Below are 27822 nucleotides of genomic sequence, written 5' to 3' on the forward strand. Positions count from 1 at the left end.
CAAAACTAATGACATTTCCTTCAGTCTCAGTTGTACTTTTTGTTGAGTGCTAATCACAAATGTTTGAATGCTAACACGCTAAACTAAGATAGTGAACATGGTAAATAATACCGGCTATCAAAATGAAAACATGTCGTACAACTCTTCTCCAGTACACCATCCTTTATTCATCAAATGTTTTTGGCTATCTCTCCTTCTGGTGCTTGGTGTTCCATTTATTTCACAGATTCATCATGTGACCAATAAATAAAATATAAAACATCAAAATCATTTGATTCTCTAGAATTACAAAATCCAAAATTGTGAATAATCCTAAGAAAAATATTTATGCCATTAAACCGGAACATCCAATCTTTACACAATATAATCCAGAAAATGTATATTTTCATCTCAAGCCATCAATCAATAAAAAAGTTAAATGTTCATCTTCCAATTCAGGAAATTAAATTCTGTATTTAAACTTGTATTTCAAGGCACAGCCTATTTACATCATTTCCATTTTTTAACATTTATGAATAGTACCAAGCAATTACAAAGTTCATCTGTACCTTAAAGTCAAGTCATCCATCTGTGAACAGAATTTACAATTGTTTCCAAAAAAAAAACATTTATTGATTTAAAATCAAATATGACTTTAACCCTCTTGGGCTTAAAGTGCATCTCCTCATACCTCCATCTTAAGAAGCAATCTCTCCAAATTTCAATACCGGTTTAACATCAGCATGTTAGCATTATCATTGTGAACGTGTTTGTATGCTGACATTAGCCTCACTGTCACTGTAGATTCTTAAGCTTGTTAAAAAATCTGTCATGTGTTACTGCAGTACTTGACTTTTACAAAATTTCTAGGCTACAATGATAAGACCTTGGGATATGAGTTAAAGGGCATATAGTAATAAACAGAAATGATACAGTGTATAATGAATGTTGAGTGGTTCATTTATTACAGCAGCAACATTTTCATAAAGCCTTCAAACTGGATAAACAACGACTAAAAGGCTAACCACTTAGGCCTATTTGTTTAACCACTGTGTCTTCATCAGAGCTACTGAGAAAAGTGCTGATCTAACACTTCTATAGTTTCTGTGAAGAGAAACCTCTTGAAAAGGCACCAAGGAGCTCCATCCATTCCCAGACAGACCGCTCCAGGTTAACTGGTTTTCTTAATGTCTCCTCTCTGGCGAAGTTTCTTTCAGTGTGCTAAAAGGCAAACAGGGCCCCAGTGAAAGACTCATTCCCCCATTAGTGGAGGTAAATGGCTCTTCTGTGAGCAACCGGTTAAAGCAGGGTGGGATAAAGGGCCTCTCCACACACTTCTTCAGACAGATTAGAGAGGTGACTCTTGTCTCGAGGATGTAAAATGTTTATACGTGCGCAGGGGAGCACTCTACCGTAGGAGCCTCAGCAGTGTCACAATCACGTTTATCATCAGGAATTCACAAGGCTCTGGTCGTCAGCAGTGAAACAGCTCATAATGATGCATTTAAAACACAGAATCATGATGCATAAGGTAGGCGTCTTTTTAGTTGAAGCTAGAACTTTAATGCTTTAATATCAAATGTTAGAAATAATCAGTTTAAAATATTGAAAATAACTAAATACTTTTTTAATAGCTTAATTAATATAATTTTACCTTTAAAAATCCACCTGGAGTTTCAGAGAGTTGCCAAACTATTGTAATACATTTTTTTTCCATTTTATTTCTTCAACTCAAACTCTACCTTACTTCTTGAGGGGGGAAAAAAACCCTGCACCTAATCGCAGGCTCATTGCTTCCTTGCCAGCTAGCAGCCCCTGATTGCATTTCAGCCGAGAAGTAAATACTACATGCTCAGTTACCAGGCGAAATCAAGCAGGCAGATGTGTCTACAGCCTCAGTAGACACTCGCTGGACCCTGCTTCTGTCTACCTGTGCCACAGAGTTTCTAGCCAAGTCAGCTGCTCCTGATCCATGTTGCTGAGTAGGTATATATGTGTGTACCTGTGTGTGTATGAGAGGGAAAAGACAGAAAGAGCAGGAAGAATTAAGGTGACTTTTTAAGAAATAAACATAGAATATAGATCTATGGCGACGAATGCTCATGTGTAAGGCCAAAATTTTAGCTGACAAACTCCACCTCCTTTTAATCAATCAAATAATAACTCAAAGTATTACCAATAACTTCAGATTTCTACCCACACTGTGCAGAATTCATCAGACCTGTTTGTTATGAAGAGTGTACAAAGGAGGAGAGCAGCAGAGGTATGTTTGCCAGAGAAGGGGTGAGAATACAATAGCCCTCCTTCCAAGGGTCTGTAACCATAGACTCTAATAAAGTCACTGCCTGCAAATAAAGAGCCACTGCTCAGCTCGCGTTACAACAACAAGGACGGCATTATACAACCCGGCTCTCTTTTGAAGGACACCACCAAATGTTAGAGAGGAACAAACAGAGCACAATGTACATTATCTACTATTTATGATTCAGTAATATTCTGTTTTATTCTCATATGTAGAGCAGCTGATCATGAATTTATAATACAGATCTTATTGTCCGGTGTTGGATAGTTAATGTAATATTGTGTAAGGTTTCTCTTTCCAAGAGAGTGTTTTTGTGTGATTCATGCACTAAAAGCTGGTTTGCTGACCAATGACCAGTGATTGACTGTATGAACTTTTACAGCCCAAACCAAATAGCCAAAGTCACTTTTAGTTTTACTCACAAACTTTAATTGATTATTTTATGTAATTTAAAGGAAAACTAACTGAACCACTGACTATCAATACCTTCAAAATAGGCTATTAACTTTATATTATAGTATTTACATTTTTAACATATCAGTTTTTTGAAAGTAAAAAATATCTTCTTTTCCAGCAACCTGTCAGGACACTAATCACTATTCAACAATGTTGGATGGTGTTGCATTAAATGTCGCAAGTAAACAAAGTTTACAAAAGCATGTAAAACGGAATACATGTTGATAATTACCCTGCAGGATCATTAAAAAACAGCAACGTGGTGTTTTTTTTCATGGTCTACATATGACATTGCAGCAAATAGAACTGGATTCATCTAAAATTGAGTACTATCCTAAAAGAACTGTTTAAGGTAAAACGCTAAAACTTATGGTGAGATTGACTGTCTTTTTCCTTAAATGGCAACAATCCCTCATAAACACTTGTCTGTATTGTGTCAATAGTTTGCATCTAGCTAAAGTTTGAAGGAGCCTCTCTTTACAAATTTCAGGTCTCCCCGTTGCTAAAGGTTGTGACCCCGCTTTTTTATTTTTCCCGGGGCTGTTGGGTTAATGAAGTAACAACAAACTGGGCCTTCGGCTAATTTGGAGTGGCACTTCCTGGCCCCTCCTGTCTCCGCGAAGACGTATTTCATTTTCTCTTATCTCTGCTTTGGTCATGTGGCTTTCCGCATGGACGCCCATGTCTCCCCCAGTTGCACAACTAATGGAAACTTCGTTAATGTCATTAATCTGCAGACCAGGACATGAACCAAACATGTTTAACCTTTCTGGGCAGGCCTCTGCCACCGAACCTGTAGCAACTGTCCACACACTCTGTGCTTGTGGCTCAGTGTGTGACGTGCAACGATATGAGAGTCTCTTGTCCACATCAATTTCAGCCATTATAAAGTCATATGAGACTAACACGGAGCTATCATTCAACGTGGCAACTGAAGCCTTTTATAAAATAAACATTCCTTGTTGTGTCTTTTAATTAGTCCACTGATATCGCAGGAAAAATGCTCGATATTGCTTTCTGAGAACATCCCGTCATCTCTCCGTTTACACTGAATATCTATCTTTTCTAATCAGCTTCACCTGAGTGAACGGGTGTTTATAGATGACAGCACTCTCACTTCCACCCTGCACATTTAAACAATGGTAATGTCAAAAGACTGTTTAGTGACTAATAAGGTGGCTGTGATTCATGCCTCATTCAAAGCCCGTATTCACACATTCCACCAGCTCTATGAATGGACACTCTCAGCCCCATATGTCATATACTTTCATTCATAAAGAAGAAAACAGGAGAGGGGGAGCGAGGTTGAAAAAAAAAATAAAAGGAATCTCTCTGGTAGGATGGGTAACCCAGGGGACATTTTCTTTTGTGTGGCGCTCAGCTTATGGGGCCAAATGCCAGCAGGCTTACCTCCACACTGTCTGTCTGTGTGTGTCCCCCTTTCCTTTGCACACAGTAATTAGGAGGATCTTAATGGAGAGGGGGTTTATTAGTGTCTGAGGAAGGCTTTAAACGTCACTTTAATTAATGGGGATTCGGCAGACAGCTTGTGTGGCGATGTCACCCGTTTTATAAAATCCTTGTTTGGGCACAACAGGAAAATAGAAGTGGGTCTTTAAGAGGAAGGGGAAAAAAAGGCTTTCCAGAGGAAGGCCGTCTAGACCTGCGGTCAGAGACAGAATAGATAGTCTGACCCTGGCAGAGCATTAAGATGACGGTCATTATCTGCCAAGAAATTCCACATGTGTGCATGCAGGGAGCAACACCCCCTCTCAAGAAAAAATTCAGCCAAACAAACCGCCCGCCCCGCTGAAACTGTTTCATTCAAAAGATAACCTCACTGCTAAAATTTTGGGGGGGATTAATTTATTCTCAGCATATCCTATGGCCATTCATGCAGGATATAAAATCCAAGATTATTTCCTGCTTGGTTAACCCGCATCCGGCCAGTCCCTCTCACAAAGCCATTCTAATGTTGCCATTAGTTATGCTCCTCTGGTGGCCAAAAGATTGATCCCAGAGACTTGGAATCCAATAAATGTGTACATGAATGGCAGAGGGAGATAACGCGTTTCCCACAGATAGTGCGAGGGGGCCGATCAGTGCTGAAACATCAGTGGAAAAAGATGATTAATGATATCATATTTGAAAATAACCTCAACATTAAATTCAGCATTAAATTCTACAATAGGATTTTCTCAGCCTTGTCCTTTTTTGTTTTGTTATGTTATGTTTATTTTATTATTCACACTTTTCTGATTTTGTGTAAACACCATTATTAGATACTGGCTCATTTTTAAAGTCTTTAAAACTGGCTAGAGAGCTGAAATTATTATATTTCTTCAGTTGTCTCCAAGCAACTGTTCATTTAATGTATGTAGTTAGTTTTAAAAAATGGAATAAGGATTTTTTATTAGATTTTATTTGATGAAGAAAAAAAGAAAAAAAATATCAAGGCCTCTCAGTCAAAACTAAAAAAAAAGAGGAAACTACCATCCCAACGACCACAAAACAACATGTACTCACTCATAAAAGCTAGTGTTGTCACAGACATCATGGGGCTATAAAAGTAGAGTCTTCCACAATAACTGCAGCTGCTGGGAGCCTACAGAGGGGATCTGATAATGGGCCCGAGGGGAAACGACAGCGTGCTCAGGGACCAGGGATTGTCTGGAAGACAGATAAGAAGACACAAGGAACAGGTTATCAGCTAGTTTATGAGGTGTCACTCTGCTGAAACACTCACCTGTTCAGCAGGAAAATCATCGAATCACAAACAGGCATCCCATTAATTCATGCGGGGATCTTGCTGTTATGGATCATTTAAATGTAGATGTCTTTTACACCTTTTAAATCATGTCTCTTGCACAATGTTTCTGTTCTCTTACAGAGAATTTGCTCTATTGTGTTAGAAAAAATTAAATATATTTTACAAAAAAAAGCATATTTTGTTATTGTTTTGTCTGCTTTTACTTTATATACATGTGTACTTTATGTACAGAAATCAAAACTGAAACTTCTACCTACACTCAGACATATCATTGACATAACTCTAAAGTCAGTGTGTTAACACAAAATGTGAGAAAATGTCTTGCATCAACGCTAACGTAACATGATCGAATATTGATGCTGTGCTTCAGTACAGCTCAGAACAGACTCTTGGGACAGTTTTTTATTTTTTAACAATGTTATATAACACATTTTTTTCTAGTCACTTCAAGAGCCCTCAATATTATTCAACTGACAAATTCCTTTGTCAAAATCATTTCAGTTCTCTGTGACACCTTAAACCCTGATCTGTGACCTGTGACCTGAAGTACCCGTACATTTGAACAACTATTTGAAACTTGACTGTAGGTAATCAAACAAGTCATTTTGAAATACTCTCAGTCGGGATGGTTGTATGCATGCTCCCTCTTGTGTTTTGACCGGACAATACCGTTCAGTGGTGAAAAGGAGTTAGCTGAAAGAGCTACTTGACTAAGATAAATGGCAGCTGACCTGGGTGTACACAGAGGTGATGTGCCTTGTGGCACTACTGGACAGGTGCTCTGAAAACACTTCCTGCGTAGGTGGAGAACGGTGGCGTCACCGCACCCTGGGCCCTGAAAAACACACAAAGCTTGTGTTGTCATTTGTTGACAATAAATTTCAAGGACCAAGACAGCAACGTTTTGTCCTGATCAGCTCTTATGTGTGGTATTGTACTTATTTACAGCATTTGGTGTGAGTGACTTTGTATTGTATTTGTATAAACCTGCCAGGATGAAGGAGTACAGTAGGTATTTCATTCTTGATGCAAATTGCATTTCCCACAATGAAATCATTCTAAACAATATGAGACAGTGACTTCCTCCACATGTGATAACAATCACAACATCATGAATAATTACCATTTTAGGTTATCATCTTTAAGCAGCTTGTCTATAACAGTTACAGACAGGGAATGTATGCTTACTGAAATGGTTAACTGCAAAAAATCTTCCTAAAAACTTGACTTTGTCATATCACTCACAGCACATTATAGTTTACTTTTATATTAAATAACATAGTTACATGACATGCCTCAATGTGCAGGCCACTATGCTACTAAATCTGAGAGAAATGTTCCTTTCTATTAAAAAAAAAAAACACACACACACACGGCCAAACTGTAGACTGCTCAACTGCATGGGTACATCCTCCAGATTTTTTATCATTATTCTTTCACCCTCATAAATGATCAAAACAAATGACAATCTCTGTGCAAAGAAGAGACGGAGCCCACAAAAGGCAGTCTGACAGCCATTTCCACAACAGATGTTTCTACAGAGGGGTGTCTTCTCTCCGCTGAGCAGTCTCACACATGAGAGACCCCCAAAAGCTTCAGAGAAATGTCCAGAAAACCAACATGTAAATTTGTAACTGGCACATCTCAGACTAGCGGGTCCACGCTTATTTTATTTCTTTAGGAGAAAAAAAAACAAGGAAAATGAGAAATTGTTATTGTTAGACATTTCGAAATCATATCAGTATGGATGATTTAAAAAAAGGCGGAGGGATAGAATTAGAACTTCAATATCAGAAAAAGACAACAGACAACATCGTTATGTGTTATCATGAAAAGATAAGTCCCTATTGATCCAGGTTGTGGGCAAAGGCTGCACTATTGACAGGAAGACAGAATGTGTCAGAGGGGCAATATTTCATACATTTGGCCTGTTCACTCCATCACTATGAGAGGGCGTTTTTCTGGGCTGTATATAATAACACGTGTGCTCTTTATTTCCCTCAGATCAATGGTAATGCGAGGGGGGCCACACAAGATGGATGCCATGGGCAGGTTAACCTATCGACTGCTAAACAGAGACACACAGACCAAGACAAGACAGACCAACCCATTTACTGAGATGAACCTAAGCTAGTTGTATACTGAATTGCCCTACTTAATATACCCGTCTGTTCTAGATATGCCTAACAAAACTTTACTGCTGCAAAAAAGCATCTAACATTTTAATTATTTGACTTTATAAAGTAATTTACTGAAAATATATCTACTGTATATGCATCTCTGAGGTCGTGTCAGTTTTTCTTTATTAAATAAAATTATTGCTCAGTTTGATTTAGATATGAAATCCAAATATTTTGCAAGCTTCATGGTCTACATGTACTGTATAGACCTTCAATCTTGCGTACCCTGAGGCCGGTTGAGGAGGCTGAAGGGGAGAAAAAAAAAAAAAAGTGGCAAAGAGCTGCCTGGTGACCACTTCCTGGAGACAGGACGGGAGGCAGACGGGAGGGCAGGCTAGCCCACACAGGTGGCCCGGATCTGGATCAGGTCAGCCTCGCCCTCGGACAACAAGCCAGCTAATCTCACGCTCATGCTCCAAGTCCCTTCAAGTCACCAACCTGCAGCTCTTGATAAAGAAAAAAAGTGCAAAGGTAAAAAAAAATGTATTAATGACATATGCCACCTTTGATTTCACAAGCATTATTAACAGTTTACTTTTGTAAAATCTACACAATACCACTTTAAATCACCTTCAAAACCAAGTAGAGAGAGGTGAAATTATCAGTAAGTCTTAGAGTTGATTAAAGATGGATTATGATTGTGAAGGTTAGATTGTAAAAGTTTCAATTAATTAAACTGCACTGTGCTTGAATTCACTCTGTAAATGCACCTTTTGTGATGCTTTGGAACAGATACATTAAGTGTTTAAAAATTTTAACAAATTCTCTCTCCAAATAATGTGCTGATCCGATCTCTGCTGCACAGGTGATTCAACTGAAAATATCAAATAATTCTTTGCCATTCTATTGTGGATGCAATGCTACACATTCAATAAGAAAATACAATAAAATCTAAATATGAAGTCACTCTGCCTGAACTGCAAATCAAACGTTAATAGAATAATACTGCTCCGACAGACAGCTCTGAGCATTATTGTCAAAAAGTTGGGTAAAGGGTAATTAATTTGGCAGTGTTTTGGTGACTCTGATGAGAATTGTAAAATTTTTTTTTTTTTTTTTTGCACAGACATCCCCCCAGCCAACCCCCAGTCCCCATTGTCTGAATGAAAATGGAAATCTGTGCCACCAGTACAATATCCACATTATGTGCCCTGGCTCGACATTGTTGTATGACATGCTTGATTATACCCAGCCATATAGGAACAGAAATGTGTTAGCACATATTAAGGTTTGTCCTCCACTTACAGCAAAATGTAATATATGAGTTAAAGAGTTTTAAAAATTATTTCTTCCGTTTTTGAATACAAAACCTCTTAGACATTTGTGGAATAGCCTCAAATAATTAACAGGAGTGTTTGTTGCTTTGAGAGTATTGCTCTTGTGTTTATTTCAAACTTGTATTAAATACAGTTTATAGAAGAAAATGTGCAAATATATTTAAATATCTATTTTTCACACACATGCACAAAACAATGACTGCAACTAAGAATGTGTTTCCTTTAAACTTAAATATTCAACTTGTTTATGTCTCCTACTATGGAAATTTTAAATAATAAGGGTGATTGAGGCGAGAGGTGTAATGCAATATCTTCATTGTTACTATTAGAGAGATCTGTACACATGGATTTGAAATGTTTGTGTTGTGTGTGTGTGTACTATGTGTTATTATACAACAATATGTTTGTATGTTTTTCAGGATATTTTATTCTCATGTAAAACTGTTTAAGGAGGTGTGCAGCAATATTAACTCAAAGACAAATATATTATATATATGTAAACATTTATCATTAAATATTAGGGCTCTTCAAATTGATGCTGATATGATATTTGTTCTATGTTCATCTTTGTGAAATATAATCTGATATTTCCTCGCTTTTCTTGTCTAATTATGCAGAAATTTAGTTGGAATTACTGATTGGATAAGTGCAGGACTGGCTGAGGATGCTTCAGCACAGCCAGCACAACATGCATCTCTCTCTCTCCTTTCTCTCACTGACACACAAGCACACACTCTTACACCAACTGCTCAGCCCAAACATGCACAAAACTGAGAAGCTCTTGCTTATGAAGGCATATCAGAAAAATGTAAGACTTAAACAACCATATTTGAGCGCACTAATGTTGCTTCTGTACTGATGAACTCTACTCCAAACTTTTGTGTTTTTGGGTTGATGTATATCATAAAATAATTAGGCCTATTTTTAAAATGACAATAAGAGCATTTCATTTCCGTTAATCTGATATTAGCGATGAATCTGTTTTGTTGTTTTGTTTTTACTTGCACCTTTCAAGAGGAAACCATCTCTCCAGAAACTGGATAGATAAGTCTCTGTTGTCACTAATAACTCAATGCTGCCACCTTGTGTCAGAATATGTTTTGATTCAGCTCTAGTAGGTCTGTCAGCATGAGTTAATATTTACATTTATGCATTTATTATTCATTTCTCTATAAGGAAAATATAGTTTGAGCTCCAGGGTGGCTTTAAGATCATTTGTTTTTGTTCAGGGCTAAATGTGACATGACACTACGGTGAAGATTTCACTTATATAAAAGTGTAAGTAAATGTTGCCTGAAGCTTGAGATTGTATACTTTTATGTATAAATGTGACCATAAAATAACTATATAACTATATACTGTATTGAAGCCCTGAGTATGCGCATGTATTTTTTAGTGTGTTCCGCCCAGTGTCAGCCATTGATACACTGAGAAAAACTAGATGCTCTCCTTTGCTGTAGGTTTTACACGCTCTCCCCCGCCACCTCAGCCCACCTGTCTAGCCATGAGCTCAGAGTTGAAACAGAGTTCAGCCAAGTTGAGAATTGTTCTTGCTTGTTTTATCAGTAGCGTGTACCATATTTCCCGATGAAATACTACAGCCGGCAAGAGATACCGCCAGGAGAGTGAGGAAACAATTGAATGGGCATTAATGATTTACAGGTACATATCTGCTATAATACCAACACAGGCGGAGGTAACTGAGAGCAGGATCTGATGACATCATTGATGCTGCCTCAGATAACACCTTGATCATCAACTATGTATGGATCCAGCAAAAGATATAAGATAATGTCCAAGTGAGAGTAGACTATTTACTGGCCTAATGTAGGTTAGACCGACGCTGAGTCAGGAGCCAAAGATGGGTAACAGAAAGCCTCACATTTATTGAGCAGAAAGTCTTAACCACACGTTAGCTAATTAATTGCTACTAACCTATGTTTTCTTTAGGATGTGAGGAAAAAAATAAAATGTGATCTCCCATTGACAAAATGTTTTATAACAGCTGGAGCACCTGCGAAAGATTTCACATTTTTAAGAGAGTTAATATGACCTTGAACCATTTTTGAACGCCACAGATTAGATTGTGTGTGTGGTTGATGCAGACTTCCCCTTAATGAATCCATTGTGGGCTGCATGTGTGGGATAGCATATCAAATATGAAATGTTGATGATAAGATAAAAGAAACATTTGTCCAAATTCTAATTTAAGTTATTCAAATGCAGATATTATATGGTTAACCATAAAAAGGCTGCGTTGGAATAGCTCTCAGCACTTTGTCCTCTTCCCCTTTTTATTCAAAGTATTTGTGTAATGATGTCATTCCCTCCTTTTCATTTATTTTGGTATATATTGTCATGAAGACAAGGGACGGGTTGACACATGCACTGTGCTGCACTGAAAAGAGTTAAGTCCACTGAGACTGTAAAGGTAAAGACCAAAGGACTGTCTTATCAATTTAATGTGCAGAGATGTGCAAGGATAATCATCATTTTTCTCCCTTGATAATGTTTGCATGTTCCTGAGAGAAGGAGTGTGCCTTAGGAGGCCCACTCCTCTCTTTCCATCCTGGCTTAGGCCCAAATAAGGTACCATTCTGTGTCTTGGAGTAAACAGGACATGTTAAGGGGTCGGAGGCCACATATGACTTGGGGCTCTTCCTTGATTTGTGTCTTTAGGTGATGTGGCTCTTAGTTAACATACATGTGCATGTAAATGTATTTCGTGGCTGTTGTTGCCATTGGCTGTAATCGATAAATTTGTATGATTTGACCAATCAATGATCATTTCTTTGTCTCTAAAGAATATAAAAAGGTCAGTTTGGCTTTGTATAGTGAGACAGAGGAATGATTGGCTTTGTGTGAGTTCTGTCTCCTTATTGATCAATAATAATTTCATTAATCTTCAGATCAACCAGTGTCTGTGCTTGTATTTCTGTGTTTGTGTCCAATGTTTTAGCAGCAATTCCACGACAAAAGAGTCTGTTTGCATACTAACTTCCATACCAAGTACTCAAACTGTAAAGACTGACAATTATAGGTGGAAAGACAGTCAAGTTTGCCAGTGTGAACAGTGGCAATGTTTACTCTAACATCCCACTAATAATCAGAATAATAGCCCAATCAGAATAAAAATGCCACCTCAATGTAACCACCTCAATCAGAAGAGACTGGCCCAATCGTAAGGAATTTTCAATCGGGTTGAGAGGGTGGTGTAAACCTTTGATAATCCGTTCAATAGAAAACCCTAACCCTAATTGTCACGGCTCTTGTCAATCAGATTTATCTGTCTTTTTAATATATGTTTAATAACTTGTCTAGTTCTAAAAAAAAAAAATCAGGGTAAAACAAAGAACAGGGAACAGGGTAAATACATGAACCGCTTAAAAAGATTATGTATTATTATTATTATTGTAATATTTTCATTGTTGTTGTTGATGATGATGATGATATTTTGATCCATTTAGTGTTTCTATGCCTCATCGCAGTCTTGAACTGATATTGGATTGTCTTTGTGCCCATATACAATAATGGATTAAAAGAAAGTTAGCACTTATGAAAAGGAGAGAAATAATGAATGAAATCTAAAATAAATTAATTACATTCAAACATATTTGGAGTAGAAGAGCTGCAGCTGTTTACAATCAAAGGAAATGACGTGACCATGTTTTGAATCGTGCGGGTTAACGAGCAGCACGGACAGAAAGCCTGTAACCACTGCACTGACCAGCCTCCCCCTAATACATTTGGGGAAAACTTTCATCTTCATGTCCCCATAGTTTGTGTCACAGTAAGTGTGCTCCATTTAGGGTCGCTCCGATGTAAAAAAAAACAAAAAAACAATTGAGGTTTGTTTGGTGTTACGCGCTAGCCGTTAGCTAGCAGTTGTTGTTAGCTAACAAAACAACACTTAGCTAGTTAGCTAACAGCCTTCCGTTATTTCTCCTAGAGGATGAATGTTGACCTTGTTGATGAATGGACGCTGATAAAATCTTGACAGTGAGCAGAACAATAAGCTAACTATAGATGATAACACGACTGTCCTGTGGTGAATGGTTTAGCTTATGATAGCTTTTTTCTATGGCGTTGATAATTAACGCTAACATCAACCGCTGGCTGGTAACTGCTGTCCGAGTGGTCAGCTGAAATGCTAACGTTAGCAAGCCTTTTATATTGTTTCACATTAGAGTAAGGTAAACGTTAATGTCAGTTAACTTACTTTGTATAATGTAGACGTTTAGTGGCTTCCTCGATGTTTTTAATGTTTGTTATTGTTGCATTCAGGTCAGTTTTTTTGTTTGGACGAATAATAAGTTTACGGACAGAGTGAGAAATTCATGCAGTGTGAGGTCGTACATAAAAATAGTCAATCTGACCACTACTGCAGTGCCAGCAAGCTTTCACAACTGAGCTTTCGTAAGAAATGCTTTTGTAACCTCTTCATGTAAGTCTGCCCACGCTGTGCCATATTTGGTAAATGCATAACAACTGTTCTGTTGTGTTATTTGAGGTTTGCAGTCGCTGCTGCTCATCATAACTGACTTGACCATCTGCTGTCAACTCTGTATGTCATCTGCTGCACAGATAGGAGAACGCAATGGACCTCCACAAAATCATCCACAGTGCGCTGCACGAATTTATTCAGACTTATATTCCTGATGCAGATCTCAGGTAAAAAAAAAAAACACCCCAGTTTTTTGTGTGCATCCTTACATAAAGCACTTGTTTAATCAGTTTTACTTAACCTCTTTCTTACAATTCAATGCAGCACGCTGGATGATGTTCTTCTGTCTTACATCACTGGGGTCCTGGAGGACCTTGGCTCCCAGCAGAGCGTTGAAGAGAACTTTGATGTGGAGGTCTTTGCAGAGATGCTGGAAGCATACATACCTGGCTTTGCTGAAATTGACAGGTAAGCAGACAGTCATACATTATTTCTATTCTAAATGTGCCGTGTTAGTGATAACAAGACTAGACAACTGCGTTATGCTGGCATTTGTTGTTTTTACTAAGGAGTTTTTTTTTTCATTTCACAGTGTCAAAGTATGTGAAATGATGTTCAACCTGGCTTCAAAACTAGCCACAGCTCGGACCTCAGGTAGTGTTTCTAATATTATTTCTTACCTCTTCCAAGTCGGTTTCTCATTTTCATAATGTTGCCAAAGATAACATTAGCCTAACAGTTAAACTACAGTGTGTTGATGTTGATTTGTTTTTCTTTTTAGCTGAAGAAGAAAACAGTGTGCCTAAAGAAAGGACAGATGAGATTTCACTGAAACTCACCAGCCTGCCCAGTGCACCTCCACCAGGGAGAGAAACGCAGTGCCTTAAAACACAGACAGAGGGCGCCACTGCCAAGGTAATCATCTAAGCACATATCGGTGTATCATTTCCTTTTCTTTTCTTGATGCATTTAAAGTTTTGAATTGCTATGATTATATGTGGTACCCATGTGTCCTGCTGTTGATATTTTTTGCAGTAGTCTAAAACATTAAGCAATATAAATGTGTATTTTTCCAGGTGTCAGTGTCTGAGTGGGAGGCCCAGGAGCAGCACCTGCTGGAGATGTTTCCCAAGTGTAGTCTGTCCGAGGCCCGCAGTGCCCTGTCTATTGCCAAAGGAGACATGGAGGAAGCTGTGCGCCTTATTATAGAGGGTGATGTCCAACTCAGCCCCACTCCTCTTAATGTGAGTCTCTTCAATACACAGAAACACTGCCACTGTCTCTGTCTTTGTGTATGTTAGCAGTCTGATTTGATGTCGAATGTTGCCACCTGGAAATGACAAGTCTATTCTGTTTCCTCAGGTAAACCATGGGAAGAACATTTCCTCACAGGCAGACCAGAAACTTAAAGAGAGCATCCTTGAGAAGTAAGTAAGAATGCTGTTATCCTGAAAAGAGCAGAATTGACGTCACTTCTTAGCGGCCTTGTTCATGATTGTGGATCATCTCCATAGGTACATGTTGGTTGACAGGGAAGATGATAAAAAAACACACCGGCCTGTCGCCCCAAAAGATGTAAGTCCCTGTTCATAGGCCATATTCTCAATGTAGCTTATCACCACGTTCACAAATATAGCTTATCAAATTTGTTTCATGCATTCTGGCGTAATTTCTGCAGGCTCCAAAGAAGCTGGTTCGGTACCACAGCAATCAGGTGGTCACCACAAAAGGAGAGCGATATCAGCTTGTGAAGACAAACGAGACAGAGGACATGAAGAAGACGTACGTTAACCTCAAGCCTGCACGAAAGTACAGATTCCATTGATGACAAGCACACCACTATAAGAGCAGCTACTGACAATATTGTTTACGTTATTTTTAATGTATTAAGTTGATTTAGCCTGAATTTGTTAGGTATTTCCCAGCTAGAAGAAGGTATTTGTTAGTGTGTCAGTGGCTTATTTTTAAAAAAAAATGTTACCGTTATCTGCCTTGGTTAAAACATTTGTTGACAGTGTTTCAGTTATTTCTCTGTTTGATTTCTTGTGGAGCTTTTGGAATTTTGTGTGATATTTTGGTGGGAATGTTGTAACTTGTGTTTGTGTAACAGCATCTACTTTTTGCCATCTCAGCAGGTCTGATGTTGCACTGACAGTCTTTTTTTTTTTACCTTTTTAATTTTCTTTTTTTTTTTTTTTGTATATTCTTAACTTACAGTGTAGATTCATATTTATGAGAGGATGTTGTAGGGATGAATCTATTTTCATTTTTGTAAATAAGTTCTAGTGGTGCTTTAGACTTTCCTCTGGACATTACAGGTCTCAACTGCTTTTTGTATATGTACGTGTTCAATCATCGATGCCAGTCATTTAGAAAGGTTTATTTTTACATCTCGCGGGAATGCAGTGCTGTGAAAATGTTTGTTCAAGCCTTGTGTTTTTGGACAATTTGTTGAGCTGCAAAATGTTTTTTAAACAAAACTGGTTTGTCTGAGAGATAATGATAATTTATGAACATTTGTACAGTGGATGCGCACATCAGTCCTCACTAAGAGTTTAAGATGTGGCCTCTCCTGGTTGTGCTACAAAAATCATGTTTCTAGTAGTGTTTTCTCACAAAGATGAGACTAGTATGTACCGTACTGAATGTTAGGAGGCAGGTTTACTCAGTTGCTGTATCTGGATAACTTTACTGAACTGATTTTTTTTTTTTTATCAGTCCATGTTCCAGATTTCAGGGGTTTCTGGGTTTTACCTAGTAGAATTATCCAGTTATGTCTTTAATGAAGCAGGTTTGTATTCAAAGTAGTCGAGTACAGCGTTGGTTAGTCCTCATGACAAGTAAATTGGCTGCTAGCTTGGAATCCACGAGAGGAAGGGCGTAGTCCTGATCGTTTTTTGTATCATTGCAGACCTGCTTAGACAGGGCAAATGAAGGAAAGTTGTGCTATAATATGCAATGTTTTACACTATAAGAAATTATTTTGTTCAAATTTCTAAAACAAAAAACTGAAAAATACACAAAAAATTTTTAAACATGATGACCTTGGCCCAAAGCCATCCAAAAGTGAGATTTGACAACCTGTTGCTATGACTGAGACATGAGCAGCATAAGAGCAAATGTTAAATATTTGTCAGTGACACAACTAACCTCAGATTCAACAAGGGGTGCACTCATTTTTACAAACCTTAAAAAAAAGGATTTTATTACTCAACTGTAATGGAAAACGTATCAAACGTAAACTATCAAATAACTAGTAATTAATTTTCTAGCAAAACAAATTCAATTCTCAAGGCATGTACAAACTATTACAGCACTGTAAATTATTGGCATAATGGAGGACGGTGACTCCCCCTTAAATGATAACATACTGCTGGAGGACTTGATTTCGAAGTTCAAACAGCATTGTCTTTATTTTTGATATAAATGTTTAGATTTGGAACATCTCGGATCATGTGTTTATCGTGAAGAGGACTGTTGTGTGCTTTCAGGGTCTGTTTACCTCATGCTACTGAAGTGGTCCTCTATCACAGCTCCTTTAATCTCATTTGTGTTTTGTGAATTTTGCTTCACTTGTGACTGTTGGTTGTAGAATTTTTGGATTATGATTGGATTCTCATTTTAATCTTGTTAATAGTACATTAGGATAAATGGATCAGTCAGGGTTTTTGTTATACTGTTGTTTATTTGTGTTCATTTCTGCAACCATTCGAGGCAAATTATAAGCAAATGTGTTTGATTGGTGGTATAATATAATTTTCCTGAGTATAGGTGTAACAGTAGTGTTGAAAAGATGTGTTGTTACTGATCATTATCAGCAGCAATGTTGTCTTTAATTATTATGATGGCGTTACTGTAGAGCATGGAATGAATTTACTGAAGCTGTTCAGTCACAACTGAGTTTTAACCCCTCGCTTTGAGAAAACGCTGACGCACAATTTATAGTAAATAAATACTAATTTTTGTAGACTACCATTCACAGCATTTCCTTTGATTTATTCAGCTGTGTTATATAAGATACTGCTAGAAAAGTATCAAAGTAGGATATTTTAAAGTTAGGTACATGAGACATAATCACATCTTTCAGCAGTCATTCAGAACTCAGCAGCGTAAAACTTTGCAAACAAACTTTAATGAGAGAAACAAGGAGAGCACATACTCTATATTCAAAACAAAAAACAGGCATCCATCAGTGAAAACATGCCTCTATCTCTATAAACCCTTGTCAGTCTCACCTTTAAAGCTGTTTAATGCCAGAGTGAAAACATTTTGACCGTAAAATAAATTTGAAAAATCAACTTCTTGCAACATTTAGTGCGATGCTATTGTTAAGCAAGGCACATATAGTAAACAAGGTTAATCTAGCAATAGAGAGAGAGATGAAACGTCTTACATCAGGTAAATTATGTATACAGAGGAAGTAGCACTGATCCATTGTTGTGTACATTGTAATAGACAGATATGCACATGAGCAATTTAAATGCTGAACCTTAACAGACAGAACATAACTCTTGAGAACCTGTATATACCTGGTGAATTAAGTGCTTAGATATTTCTAGTTTATGGTTAAACACTTAACTGACTCATCTAATTTGACAGGCAAATAATGCTCTCTGAATATGGAGATACCCATCTACTGTTTTGTATGTTGGTTTGGCACATATCCTTTCCTTTTGTTTGATATGCATTTTTTACAACAGTCCAAGAAAGCGCTTAAAACTTGCACAGCAACGACCATCTTTCAAGTTCTCTCTCTCACTTTACAGTCTTCAAAATATGGCTGCATGAAAGTAGAAATAAGTGCATTTCTGAGGATTGTTGACCTACACTATAATCGAAGGAGCAATTGCATGTTTTCAACTGGAATTAGACCTTTATACACATTGCAGCTTAATTGTAGCTCAGTTCCACTGCATCTAATGCAGCATGTTGAATAATTGTATTGTAGCAGTATAGTGCATGAACCAGCTAGCAATATAAAGCTTAACATGCAACTTCAAACCCGACCATTACATGGTACATTATGTTGCCCTGCAATGGCTGATACATATGCAACATTGCAGTAGATTGCTCCTGCTAATTCACTCAGTTAATACCATTTTAGCATAAATCTACTACTAATGCAGTTCACCTAAACCACTCATAACAATTTAACCATCATATTTCCAAGAAAAAATAACCTTTAAATGCTCTGAGAAGTTTTGCCATTTCATACCAGTAACCTACAGTATTTTCTTTTCATTCTTAAAGTTAAGTGTATTTGCAATGAAAATTGCAGTATGTAATTTATTTTCAGGGCTCCCTCACTTATCACTGGTATGCAGAATAACACATCCAATAAAGTCCTTGAAATACAAATCAAACACGCAAGAGCATAAATAAAACAACGCAATCACTCAGCTAAAATAATTTAGCTGCAAGCAGTCACATATTCCTTGAGTTGAATATATGAGCCCAACTTTTACACCCACACATATTTTGGATCATATTTCATCAGTTTTTCATGATTGTACGTCTGTTTTATTACTCTGGCTATACTGTTTTTTTGAAACAGAAAATACTTGCTGATCACTCCCCCCAAAACTGCATTATTAGTAGAGATAATGTAGATTACAAATATTCTGAAAACACTTAAAAGACCTGTCATCTTTAGAGGTAACCAAATCAGTTGTAAAGCTGTCTTTGTGACAAAGATGGAGAACAGTGTGGTCATTCCACATTTAGTAATCAAGCTACGACTGTGTTATTACATGTAAATGACCAGTATTCAACTGTGTGTGTGTGTGTATACATACATATATATATCTATACACACACACACACACACACACACTAATACCCCTTGACCCATCCATTAGTGGTCTAAAAATTGAGGTTGCTTCCAAGGTACCTGCGGTCTCATACAACTTTTACTGACGCAAACCCAAATACCATCAGCTTGAATTATGAGAATGTTGAGCGAACACTGATTCACACAAATATATATATCTGGACTTAAGCCACATTAGGCCTTCTCTTCAAAAGACAAAAGAAAACAGACCTTTTCAAGTAGGGGAAAATTCCCACGACGTTATTGTGACGTTAGTCAAATGTTTCTTCTGTGATTGTTGTGTTTGCAATGACGATGGCACTCGGAGACGGCTGAAGCAGGATGGTTTCAAGATGGCCACTTATTGCCATGCAGTGATTCGCTCCGCTGACTGAATGCGTATCACACAAGTAGCAGTCTCACTTTCACACGCGTACAGTTTCTGAAGCAGTCTAGTGAATAGTTCTAAGGGGGGGGCTCTAACTGAGATCCTGGTCATATCGCCCCTTGATCATCGTTTTCAGTAGAGGTCCAACCTGCAGAGAAAAAAAAAAAGGATTCTAGCTTAGGAATGTCGGACATTACATTGTTTTACTCATTCTTCAAAGCTGCATATATCTTTTCTTTGTACTGAAATCAGGTAAGCCATAAATATTCACAGTAAGTGGGTTGCTGGAAGGGTCAGCATGCCCCTGGGATTTTATGCAGCGAGTGACCTAAATGTGGATCTCATTTGATGTTCTAGAAACTGGCAGTCTGACATTCATGTGCGACTTATGCCATCAGTACACTAATGAAAGGAAAGAGTCCGCATTGTGAGGAGGACATGAAAACAAGTGCTTTTACTTCATGTGGGTCTCCGAGTGCTTCTCCCAGCATCTTCTCAATATTTCTCATGATGGCCACCTTCTGATGAGCTCGGAGCGGGTATTCTATCCTCTTGGGTGTGGGGGCGCCCTAGATGGATGAGTCAAACTGGTGAGGGATTGTGGAAAAAGTGCAAACACGTGATGGCAAAAGGTTATGATAAATAAAATTCTAGTGACTCAAAAGTGCGTACTTTGTACCAGAAGTTTACAGTGATTGTCACTCCACCGTTCAACAGTGATTCAATGTGATGCCACCTGAAGAAAGAAGAAGAAAAATACACGTAATTAAATTCATCCAACTCTTGCTGACTGTCAAAGAGCAATTTTATGCAGTTCTTCTTGCCATCAACCTGCCTATTATTATTTAATGTCAACATCATAAGTGCAAGCAGGAGATTGTTGGAGAAACTACTGACAAATAGTGTGATAAGCAGCAAATAGATTCATCTCAGACATCTACTGTGTGAGAAAGAGGCAGTATAGTAACTCGGTTACACACAGATTCATAACGAAAGTCCCAAGCATGAATGCCACCTGGCCTGGGAGCAGTGACAGCTCACAGTCTAACTTTGCTTAATCCTTGAGCCTCTGTGGATCTCTGCTTGATAACTGCAATATTACCCAAAAAGACATATAATGTACCTCCTCTTCTCATAGAAGTTGGAGACCATCAGTAAACTACTTTAGATCAACACACCAGTAAATTTAGTTGCTATTTACTTTTAAATTTAAATGACCTGACACTAAATTTAAATGAACTAACACCACATTTAAATGAACTAACACTATATTTGAATGAACTAACACCACTGTGGTTTCATTCTCTGACAAGTCAGCTTTGTTACTAACAATCACAAATGCATCATAAAGTTACTTTTGACAGCAACTGTCTACTGATTCTGGGCAAGTCATGCAGACACAGCTTAGTAATTTTCAAACAGCATGTTTAGCAGATATATCAAAGAACAGAATACTGGCATGCAAAGAGCACGAAAATATATCTGCTGGCGGTGCATCCGAGAGCTCAGTGCCTAAGGGGATAAACCAGCAGAAGTAAATAAACAGACAAGCCATACAGATGTACTTCTTACCAATACATCGGGATGTAGAGCACATCTCCTGGGCCCACAACAGTCTCATAGCCAACAACATTTTTAAAATTGGGAAACTTCTCATAGTCAGGGTTGTCAAAATCAACCTATAAATAAAACATACGCATTCATTATAAAACAATAACATTACTGTATCGTATTCATTTGTATTCATAAAAGACATTTCATTCCCCCTCACTTTGTTTTTCTGACATTTGCTTTAAAACATCCTTGTGTGCTACTTAATACAGAGAAAACACAAAAGCTGACTTTAGGTTAATATAAAAAAATGTGAACTTTGTCTTTATCTTAATAAATTAATATATTTGTAAAAGCTTTCTTTACTGTGTTGAGAGCATTGTGTTATGTCTTTGAGGGGATTTCCTGTTTCTGAGACCTTTACTGTTAATTATCTCCACTGCTATAAATAAAGGCAACTGAACTGAGCAGATCAAGTGAGTTTTTAAATATCTGTAACTTACTTGACTCTGCCTGTCACAGGGGTGATGTACAGGGTATGGATAGAGACACTCAAACTGGTCTGGGGGGAAAAGGATGCATCTCTTGTGGCCTTTGATCTGCGCAAAAAAGTTCTGCTGCTCGTCGTAATGTGCTGGCGTCACATTCCCTACGGTGAGAGACAAAAAGAAAATGTGATGTGCGAAAAACTTTGAGCGCAACTGTAGGAAAAAAAGAGGCAAAAGTATTTATAATGAAAGATATGAGTTGAAACACAGGCTAGCCTTGGAGCGATATCATCCTACATTTAGAAACTGTGACACTGCAAAAAGTACATGCAGTGAGCAACAACTGTCCACAAAACCCTTACCCTCCATGCCTATGAGCAGCAGGTTGGATGTCAGCTGTCCCCAGTTCCTCTTGGCTTGCTGTTTGTTGATCCAGTTCCAGTTGAAACCAAGGAAGTCAACAACAATCTTCTTTCCTACGGTGTCATTCAGGGTCTGCTGCAAATATACCCTTAAGAAATGCAAGATGTATGAGATATTTTGTTTACACAAGTCATAATGCAGCAAAGTGAAAGAAATGTGTCAGCAGGACATAAGGTTTTTATTTGAACAAACTTCATCTCCTTTAACCACAAGAACAATATGACATTGAGGGAAGTAGACAGTGTAAATCTATGTAGATAACAGCCACTGTGAATGTCAGTGAGTCAAACAGCATGTTCACTTTAATAAGTGATCTGCCTGTGTGTGTGTGTGTGTGTGTGTGTGTGTGTGTGTGTGTGTGTGTGTGCGGCCAGGCTAAGGCAGGTCACAGGAATAAGCTTCTCCCCTGATTCTCCTGTGTAACTGCTTAGTCATTCGCTCCACTTTCCTGTACTGCATTACATTTCATGAGAAGAAAAACACTCATCACTGTCAGGCACACCTGCAGCACAGTCACATCTTGTTCGGCGTTAGCCGAAGCATGATTAATATAAACAAGGCTTACGTCATAGTCCTGTGGTGGTGCAGAAGTCAAGCTAAATTGTCCTCATATAATAAATCTTACCTCTCCTCCCCTCCCATTTCCTCCGTTTTATGCATTTTTTCGACAAATTCATGGAATTTCATTTCCATTCGCTGTGACTTGGGGACAAAGTTCTCAAAGTTGGACATTTTTTTCTCATCGTAGTAGAGGAATTTGTGGTTTTCTGCGATGTAGACAGAGAAGTCCCCGTTTCCAATGTTCTCTTGCAGGTACGCAATGTCCCATTTGAGAGCCGGATAGACCAGGTTTGTGTCTGTTAAAACCACCGGTTCCTGAAAACAGATAAAAGGACATTTCAATACAATAATATGAAAAAAAACATTTATATTGTTCATCTCAAGTGAATTAGCCTATAAACTTGCAAAAACAAGTAAGACCTCTCCACAGAATAATGCTCTAAGGAACAATCACTGTAAAACTACTAAAAGGGCGATATCACATGTTGTCCTTACTCATTTTAAAGTGGGTTGTTTTGTTTTTGTAGTTGCATAAAACTGCAGTTAATTGTTTTATTCATGCATCTGTTCCTGTTACTGTGCTTCATAGAGAGATAAAACATCTTTTATACTGTCATTTTGTTGTTTCTAGGTAAATAACTTGCACAGATGCTGCAGAAGTATTCTCTCGGTTATGTGGTGGTGTTTACTGAAACCACTGGTATTTATATTTCTGGCATGAATAACCCTTTTTTGAACAAAGAGGAACATGAGTCCCAACACACACCCGCGCAGTATACATCCACAGTGCAGTGTGTGGCTGTGGAGGCTGTATCGGACACACTGAGCTGCGAGGGCTACGTGACTAACTGAACGTAGACCGGTGAGCGCGCTCCCGCGTTGCCTCTGCACCGGATCGGTTTCACTTTTGCCTGAGGACGGGAGGAGTTAAATGATGCTGGAGGGGGAAAAACCCCCAACGCCTTCGACTAACTTTAATGTGTTGAAATGTTGGAACTTTCCTGTGTTAAAGTTGCTGCTTATGTGTCTTTCTGTTTCTCTGCAGGTGCCAGCAAACAGAAATGTCCCTCACACACGCGCGATGCTCTGCGCTTGCGTTTAGTACTGATTATAAACTCGGCTTTGTGCGACATTTTAAATCATAAAAAATGTGTTTTAACATCTTGGTTCTGCCTTGATACGACTTACAAGCACCCTGGGACTTGAATCCCCGGGGTTCAGCGCTTCTAACGTGTCTAACACAGCGACAGTATGGGCGCGCCATATTTGGTCAACGCTTCTCTTTTACACTCATCTCGGGCGCGCGCGCCTGTCACTGGCCGTTTGCCTGAATTCAGTAAAAGATACGAAGAAGACAGCTGAATGCAGGTTTTAAGGTCAAATGAAAAACTGGAAGACGACTGACCAAATGTGAGCAAATATAGGTGACTTTTGTGTAGGGTAAAGCATGAATGTGTTAATTTATTAATGTAGCTATCAGAGTCACGTAAACCAGTGGTTCCAAAAGTGGTGTCCGGGGACTTCCAGGGGTCCTTGAGAGGGCTCTAAGGGATCTTCAGCAAAAAGGGGAATCATTTATTTTCACTATAATTCCATCCAAAAATGATAATGTATGACTATTTTGGTCATGAGTGGCTTACATTTTCTGTAATAAAACATCTGAAAGCAAAAATCCTCTCAGATGGGACCCTGGGTCATCTAATTTATGTCAGTTCAAGGGTCCTTGACATGAAAAAGTTTGAGAACCACTGATGTAAACGATTTCTGGATCCTGAACAGACAACGTTAACTTGTATCCTATTTTAAATTATAATTTACAATAGTGCAAACCACGCAAGCCCAGTGCAGTGCATGAAAGGACACATGAAGCATAAATGAATAGGTGTTTATCTTTCACTATTATGTTCCTCAATAATATCAGAGCCACCAGGAAAACATTAGAATTGTACACTACAACAAACTTATTATTCCTTTACCTCTGACTGATTTGGTTGCCCATCATAACCTATTTTAGAGCTGAAAAAAATTAGTCAATTAATCTGTAAACTGATTATTTTTTTGATAATTGCTTAACTATTTGATTCATTCTTCAAGCAAAGATGTCAAACATTCTCTATTTCTAGCTGCTCCAGTGTGATGAGTTATTAGTAATACTAATCTCCATTTTATACCATTATAAATCATACAATCAATAGTATCAATAATCATTTTTTCTGCATATTCCAGCTCACACAGCAGTTTATCTCATCAGCTTCATGACTTCTTGGAATCAGACTTTAAGAACTCAACCATCATGATTTCTCAGACATTTTAGTGCAAATTAGCAATCTCAGTGTTAACTTTTTTTCCTCAGTGTTATAAAACTACATTCAATCAAATTCAGTCACATCAGCACTAGTTCACTGTATCTGAAGATAATAACAATTTTGTGTATTTGAAACAATCTGCCCATTCAAAAGTTTGCAAAAATGTCCGATGGCGCCACATTTGTTGCACACAAGTTAGTTTCACTAGATTGTTGTAGTGCTATTTTTGTAAATCATTCACTGAATCATCATAGATCAGTTTAATCACCATAAGATGAGTGGACCAGGATCAGGGAACTCAATTTTGAGAAGTATCAGAGATGACACATTTCTCTTTCTGTATACAATAATAAAGAACAAATAGATTTAATAAAGAGAAAGACTCAGTTCTGCAACTCAAGAATCTAATGTGCTATCTTAACACATCTTTTTGGTCTGTATCTGGGTGAGACACACTTAAATGAACCTTAAAGTGCATGTTTCTATTTTGTTTTATATAATCAGTAACATCAGTAAAGCATTATTCAAGAGAATCGGTTCCTTTGTCAAGACACAAACTATGTCTGTTCATTTTCTTGTTGATGAAACGGGTCTGTGCAGCACTTGTAGGCAACCCATCCTGTCCTCTGTGAAATGCAATAAGCAGATGTTTCTCCTAACCAGAAAATGCACAAAGATACTTGTAAAGCTATCAATTGATATATCGTTTTATCATCAGCTTACCATCACAGCTCCATGAAGACATCATGTTTGACTCGTGTTTGTTTTGGTTACATTAATCATGTCATATCTAAGCTTTTTGTGGTATCCAAACATATCCTGAGAAAACCAAATGTATCAGGGCTGTCATATCCGAGGCCCAGCGGAAAGTTTTTGGGTTTTTTTTTTAAACTGCACATATTACAAACTCTTGTGAGATAAGACTTACTTTGAACCTTTTAGGGTGTGGTGAGTTGGCTGTTATTTCCATTGAAATAGGCATGATAACAAATAACAACACACAGTCATTTACTTCTATGGCAACCATGTGCATAATAACTCTTTGCTATGTTGAACAGGTTCACAATTTTCCTTGAAAAAGCTACTTTTGACATCAACACTGAATAAGAATAATGAGAGATGGAATAAGATTTGTCTTCTGAAGTGGAAAAAAAATGCAATTTCGCATTTATTCCTCTTGTATGTCTGTTTAGGGAGGTCAAACAAGTTTTTTACAGGAACAAGTTCACTCCTTTCAAAGAAAAATATAGTATGTATAATATCAGAAATGTAAATATATCATCCAAGACAGGAGGCTATTAGACATACAGATGTTCCACCAATGAATGAGACATCTGTTTACACATTTATCTCAGATGGGAGGTCCACATTAAATCACACACAGTAGAAACATTTCTGCAGACTGCTCCCTCTACAGTTTTGACTCCCTCTCTTGCATGATGCATTTCTGAGTAAGCAATGACCTTTAAAAGCAAAACCACCTGATGTGACGGTACTGACTCCATAACCCTTGCACTTGAATCCAAATGGGTGTTTGCAGTTTTATTGTGCTGTTATCTCCAAAACCACCAATACTTTACTGTCACACTTTTTTTTAAAAAAAGTTGGGTTACATCTGTGAAAGCATTTCCCAAAGATGGCAGATAATGACACATGTCACTGAAAATACACGAAAACAAAGTGATATTCACTTTTACTTTCAATCCTCTCCCCATGTAATAATAAGATGTCAACTGATGGCTGTTTTTGACTTTATAACTACAGCTTCTTGAGTCAAACTAGGGCTGGGCGATACGGACAAAATCAAATATCATGATATTTTTGACCAAATACCTCAATATCAATATTGCGATAACATTGGTATTGATAAATAATCATCATTTTGACAGATATTGTGATTAAAATATCAATTTTTTTTTTCCATTTCATTTTCACTTAAAAAAAAACATATACAAATGATGATGATGTGATTTCTTGCTGGGATCTGTACCAAACAAGCACCTTTCCGTACATCTGGAGAATATGAAGCATCTCAGTAGCACCACAGAGCTTTATTCATAATGATATGCTGTGACACATTTTACCTTTATCAAAAAATTGCAGCTCTTGCAATTTGGATATAATTGCACTTGACCATATTGTGATTTTGATAATATTTAAATTAATTGTTCAGCCTTAATGGAAATAATGACTAAATTGATAAAAAACAAATAATGGCGCAGCTAGAACAGTCTGATAAGTTCAGAAAATTACATCACTTTACTGTAATGCAGCCTTTAAAACCAGATAAAGACAACACTTATGCCATATCATGATATAAATCTATCCAAAATGTAAGACGATATCTAGTCTCATATCACGATATCAATGTAATATCGATATATTGCCCAGCCCAAAGTCAAACTGTTATCAAAGCTTGTGGTGCAGATGCTCTTGATATGAAAAGCTCTGATGTCCCGTGAACTGTGGGCAAGTAAGAAGTGTTAAAAGTTTTTGCAAGCTAGTAGCTTTACCTCGTTATTTATTAGCATCTCGGCTCTGGGATCCGTGTGAGACAGTCTGGGAATGGGCTTGGTTGTGAAGGAGTATTTTCGGAGCTGAGACTCATCCCAGCCGCGGGCCTGCACGCCGGAGAAAGCGGCGCCGCCTTCGCTCGCCGCCCGATCAGCCTCCACGACAGTCGCTGCAGCCATGGTGGTCGAGAAGCCGCCTCCGTCCTCCTTACGACGAGACAACCAGGCTCTCCTTCCGGGACACTACTCTCCTTTGCTACAGAGTCAGCAGCGGTGATATTATACAAGCTTTCCCATTCACTGTTCTTGATTTAATAAAGGAAATCTGCGCGGTCCTGGCGCCTGCAGCCCTGCTCTCGGGGTCTGTTCCGTGTG

At 38.0% G+C, this 27822-nt stretch overlaps 2 protein-coding genes and 1 long non-coding RNA gene across 6 annotated transcripts; 1 reads left to right on the forward strand and 2 right to left on the reverse strand.

The window, feature by feature from the left end:
• Positions 1-195: 195 nt before the first annotated feature.
• LOC137197090 (uncharacterized) lies at positions 196-13269 on the reverse strand. 2 transcript variants are annotated; one of them, XR_010931349.1, is made up of 5 exons: positions 13184-13269; positions 7913-8133; positions 6239-6342; positions 5264-5407; positions 196-1981 (listed from the first exon to the last, which is right to left on the reverse strand). It is a non-coding gene; the product is annotated as an uncharacterized lncRNA (long non-coding RNA). The 2 variants fall into 2 exon arrangements; XR_010931348.1 differs by lacking the exon at positions 196-1981 and having other exon boundaries at positions 4580-5407.
• cuedc2 (CUE domain containing 2) lies at positions 12614-21752 on the forward strand. Of its 3 annotated transcripts, none has more exons than XM_067610217.1 (9): positions 12614-12754; positions 13475-13635; positions 13733-13876; positions 14001-14062; positions 14190-14323; positions 14485-14652; positions 14771-14835; positions 14923-14983; positions 15087-21752. In XM_067610217.1, exons 2-9 carry the CDS (start codon positions 13562-13564, stop codon positions 15231-15233), a joined length of 855 nt encoding a protein of 284 aa, XP_067466318.1. In that variant the 5' UTR covers positions 12614-12754; positions 13475-13561; the 3' UTR covers positions 15234-21752. The 3 variants fall into 3 exon arrangements, with proteins under 3 accessions (XP_067466318.1, XP_067466317.1, XP_067466319.1); XM_067610216.1 differs by having other exon boundaries at positions 13549-13635; XM_067610218.1 differs by lacking the exon at positions 12614-12754 and adding an exon at positions 12808-13408 and having other exon boundaries at positions 13549-13635.
• On the reverse strand, positions 17519-27810 carry hif1an (hypoxia inducible factor 1 subunit alpha inhibitor). Its single transcript, XM_067610215.1, has 8 exons — positions 27448-27810; positions 22693-22943; positions 22007-22155; positions 21660-21805; positions 21178-21284; positions 20278-20341; positions 20064-20174; positions 17519-19753 (listed from the first exon to the last, which is right to left on the reverse strand). The coding sequence occupies exons 1-8, from the start codon at positions 27625-27627 to the stop codon at positions 19697-19699; spliced, it is 1065 nt and encodes a 354-aa protein (XP_067466316.1). The 5' UTR covers positions 27628-27810; the 3' UTR covers positions 17519-19696.
• Between the last annotated feature and the right edge of the window lie 12 nt (positions 27811-27822).

The sequence above is a fragment of the Thunnus thynnus genome, chromosome 14, assembly GCF_963924715.1.
Source record: "Thunnus thynnus chromosome 14, fThuThy2.1, whole genome shotgun sequence".
Taxonomy (NCBI): Eukaryota; Metazoa; Chordata; class Actinopteri; order Scombriformes; family Scombridae; genus Thunnus; species Thunnus thynnus.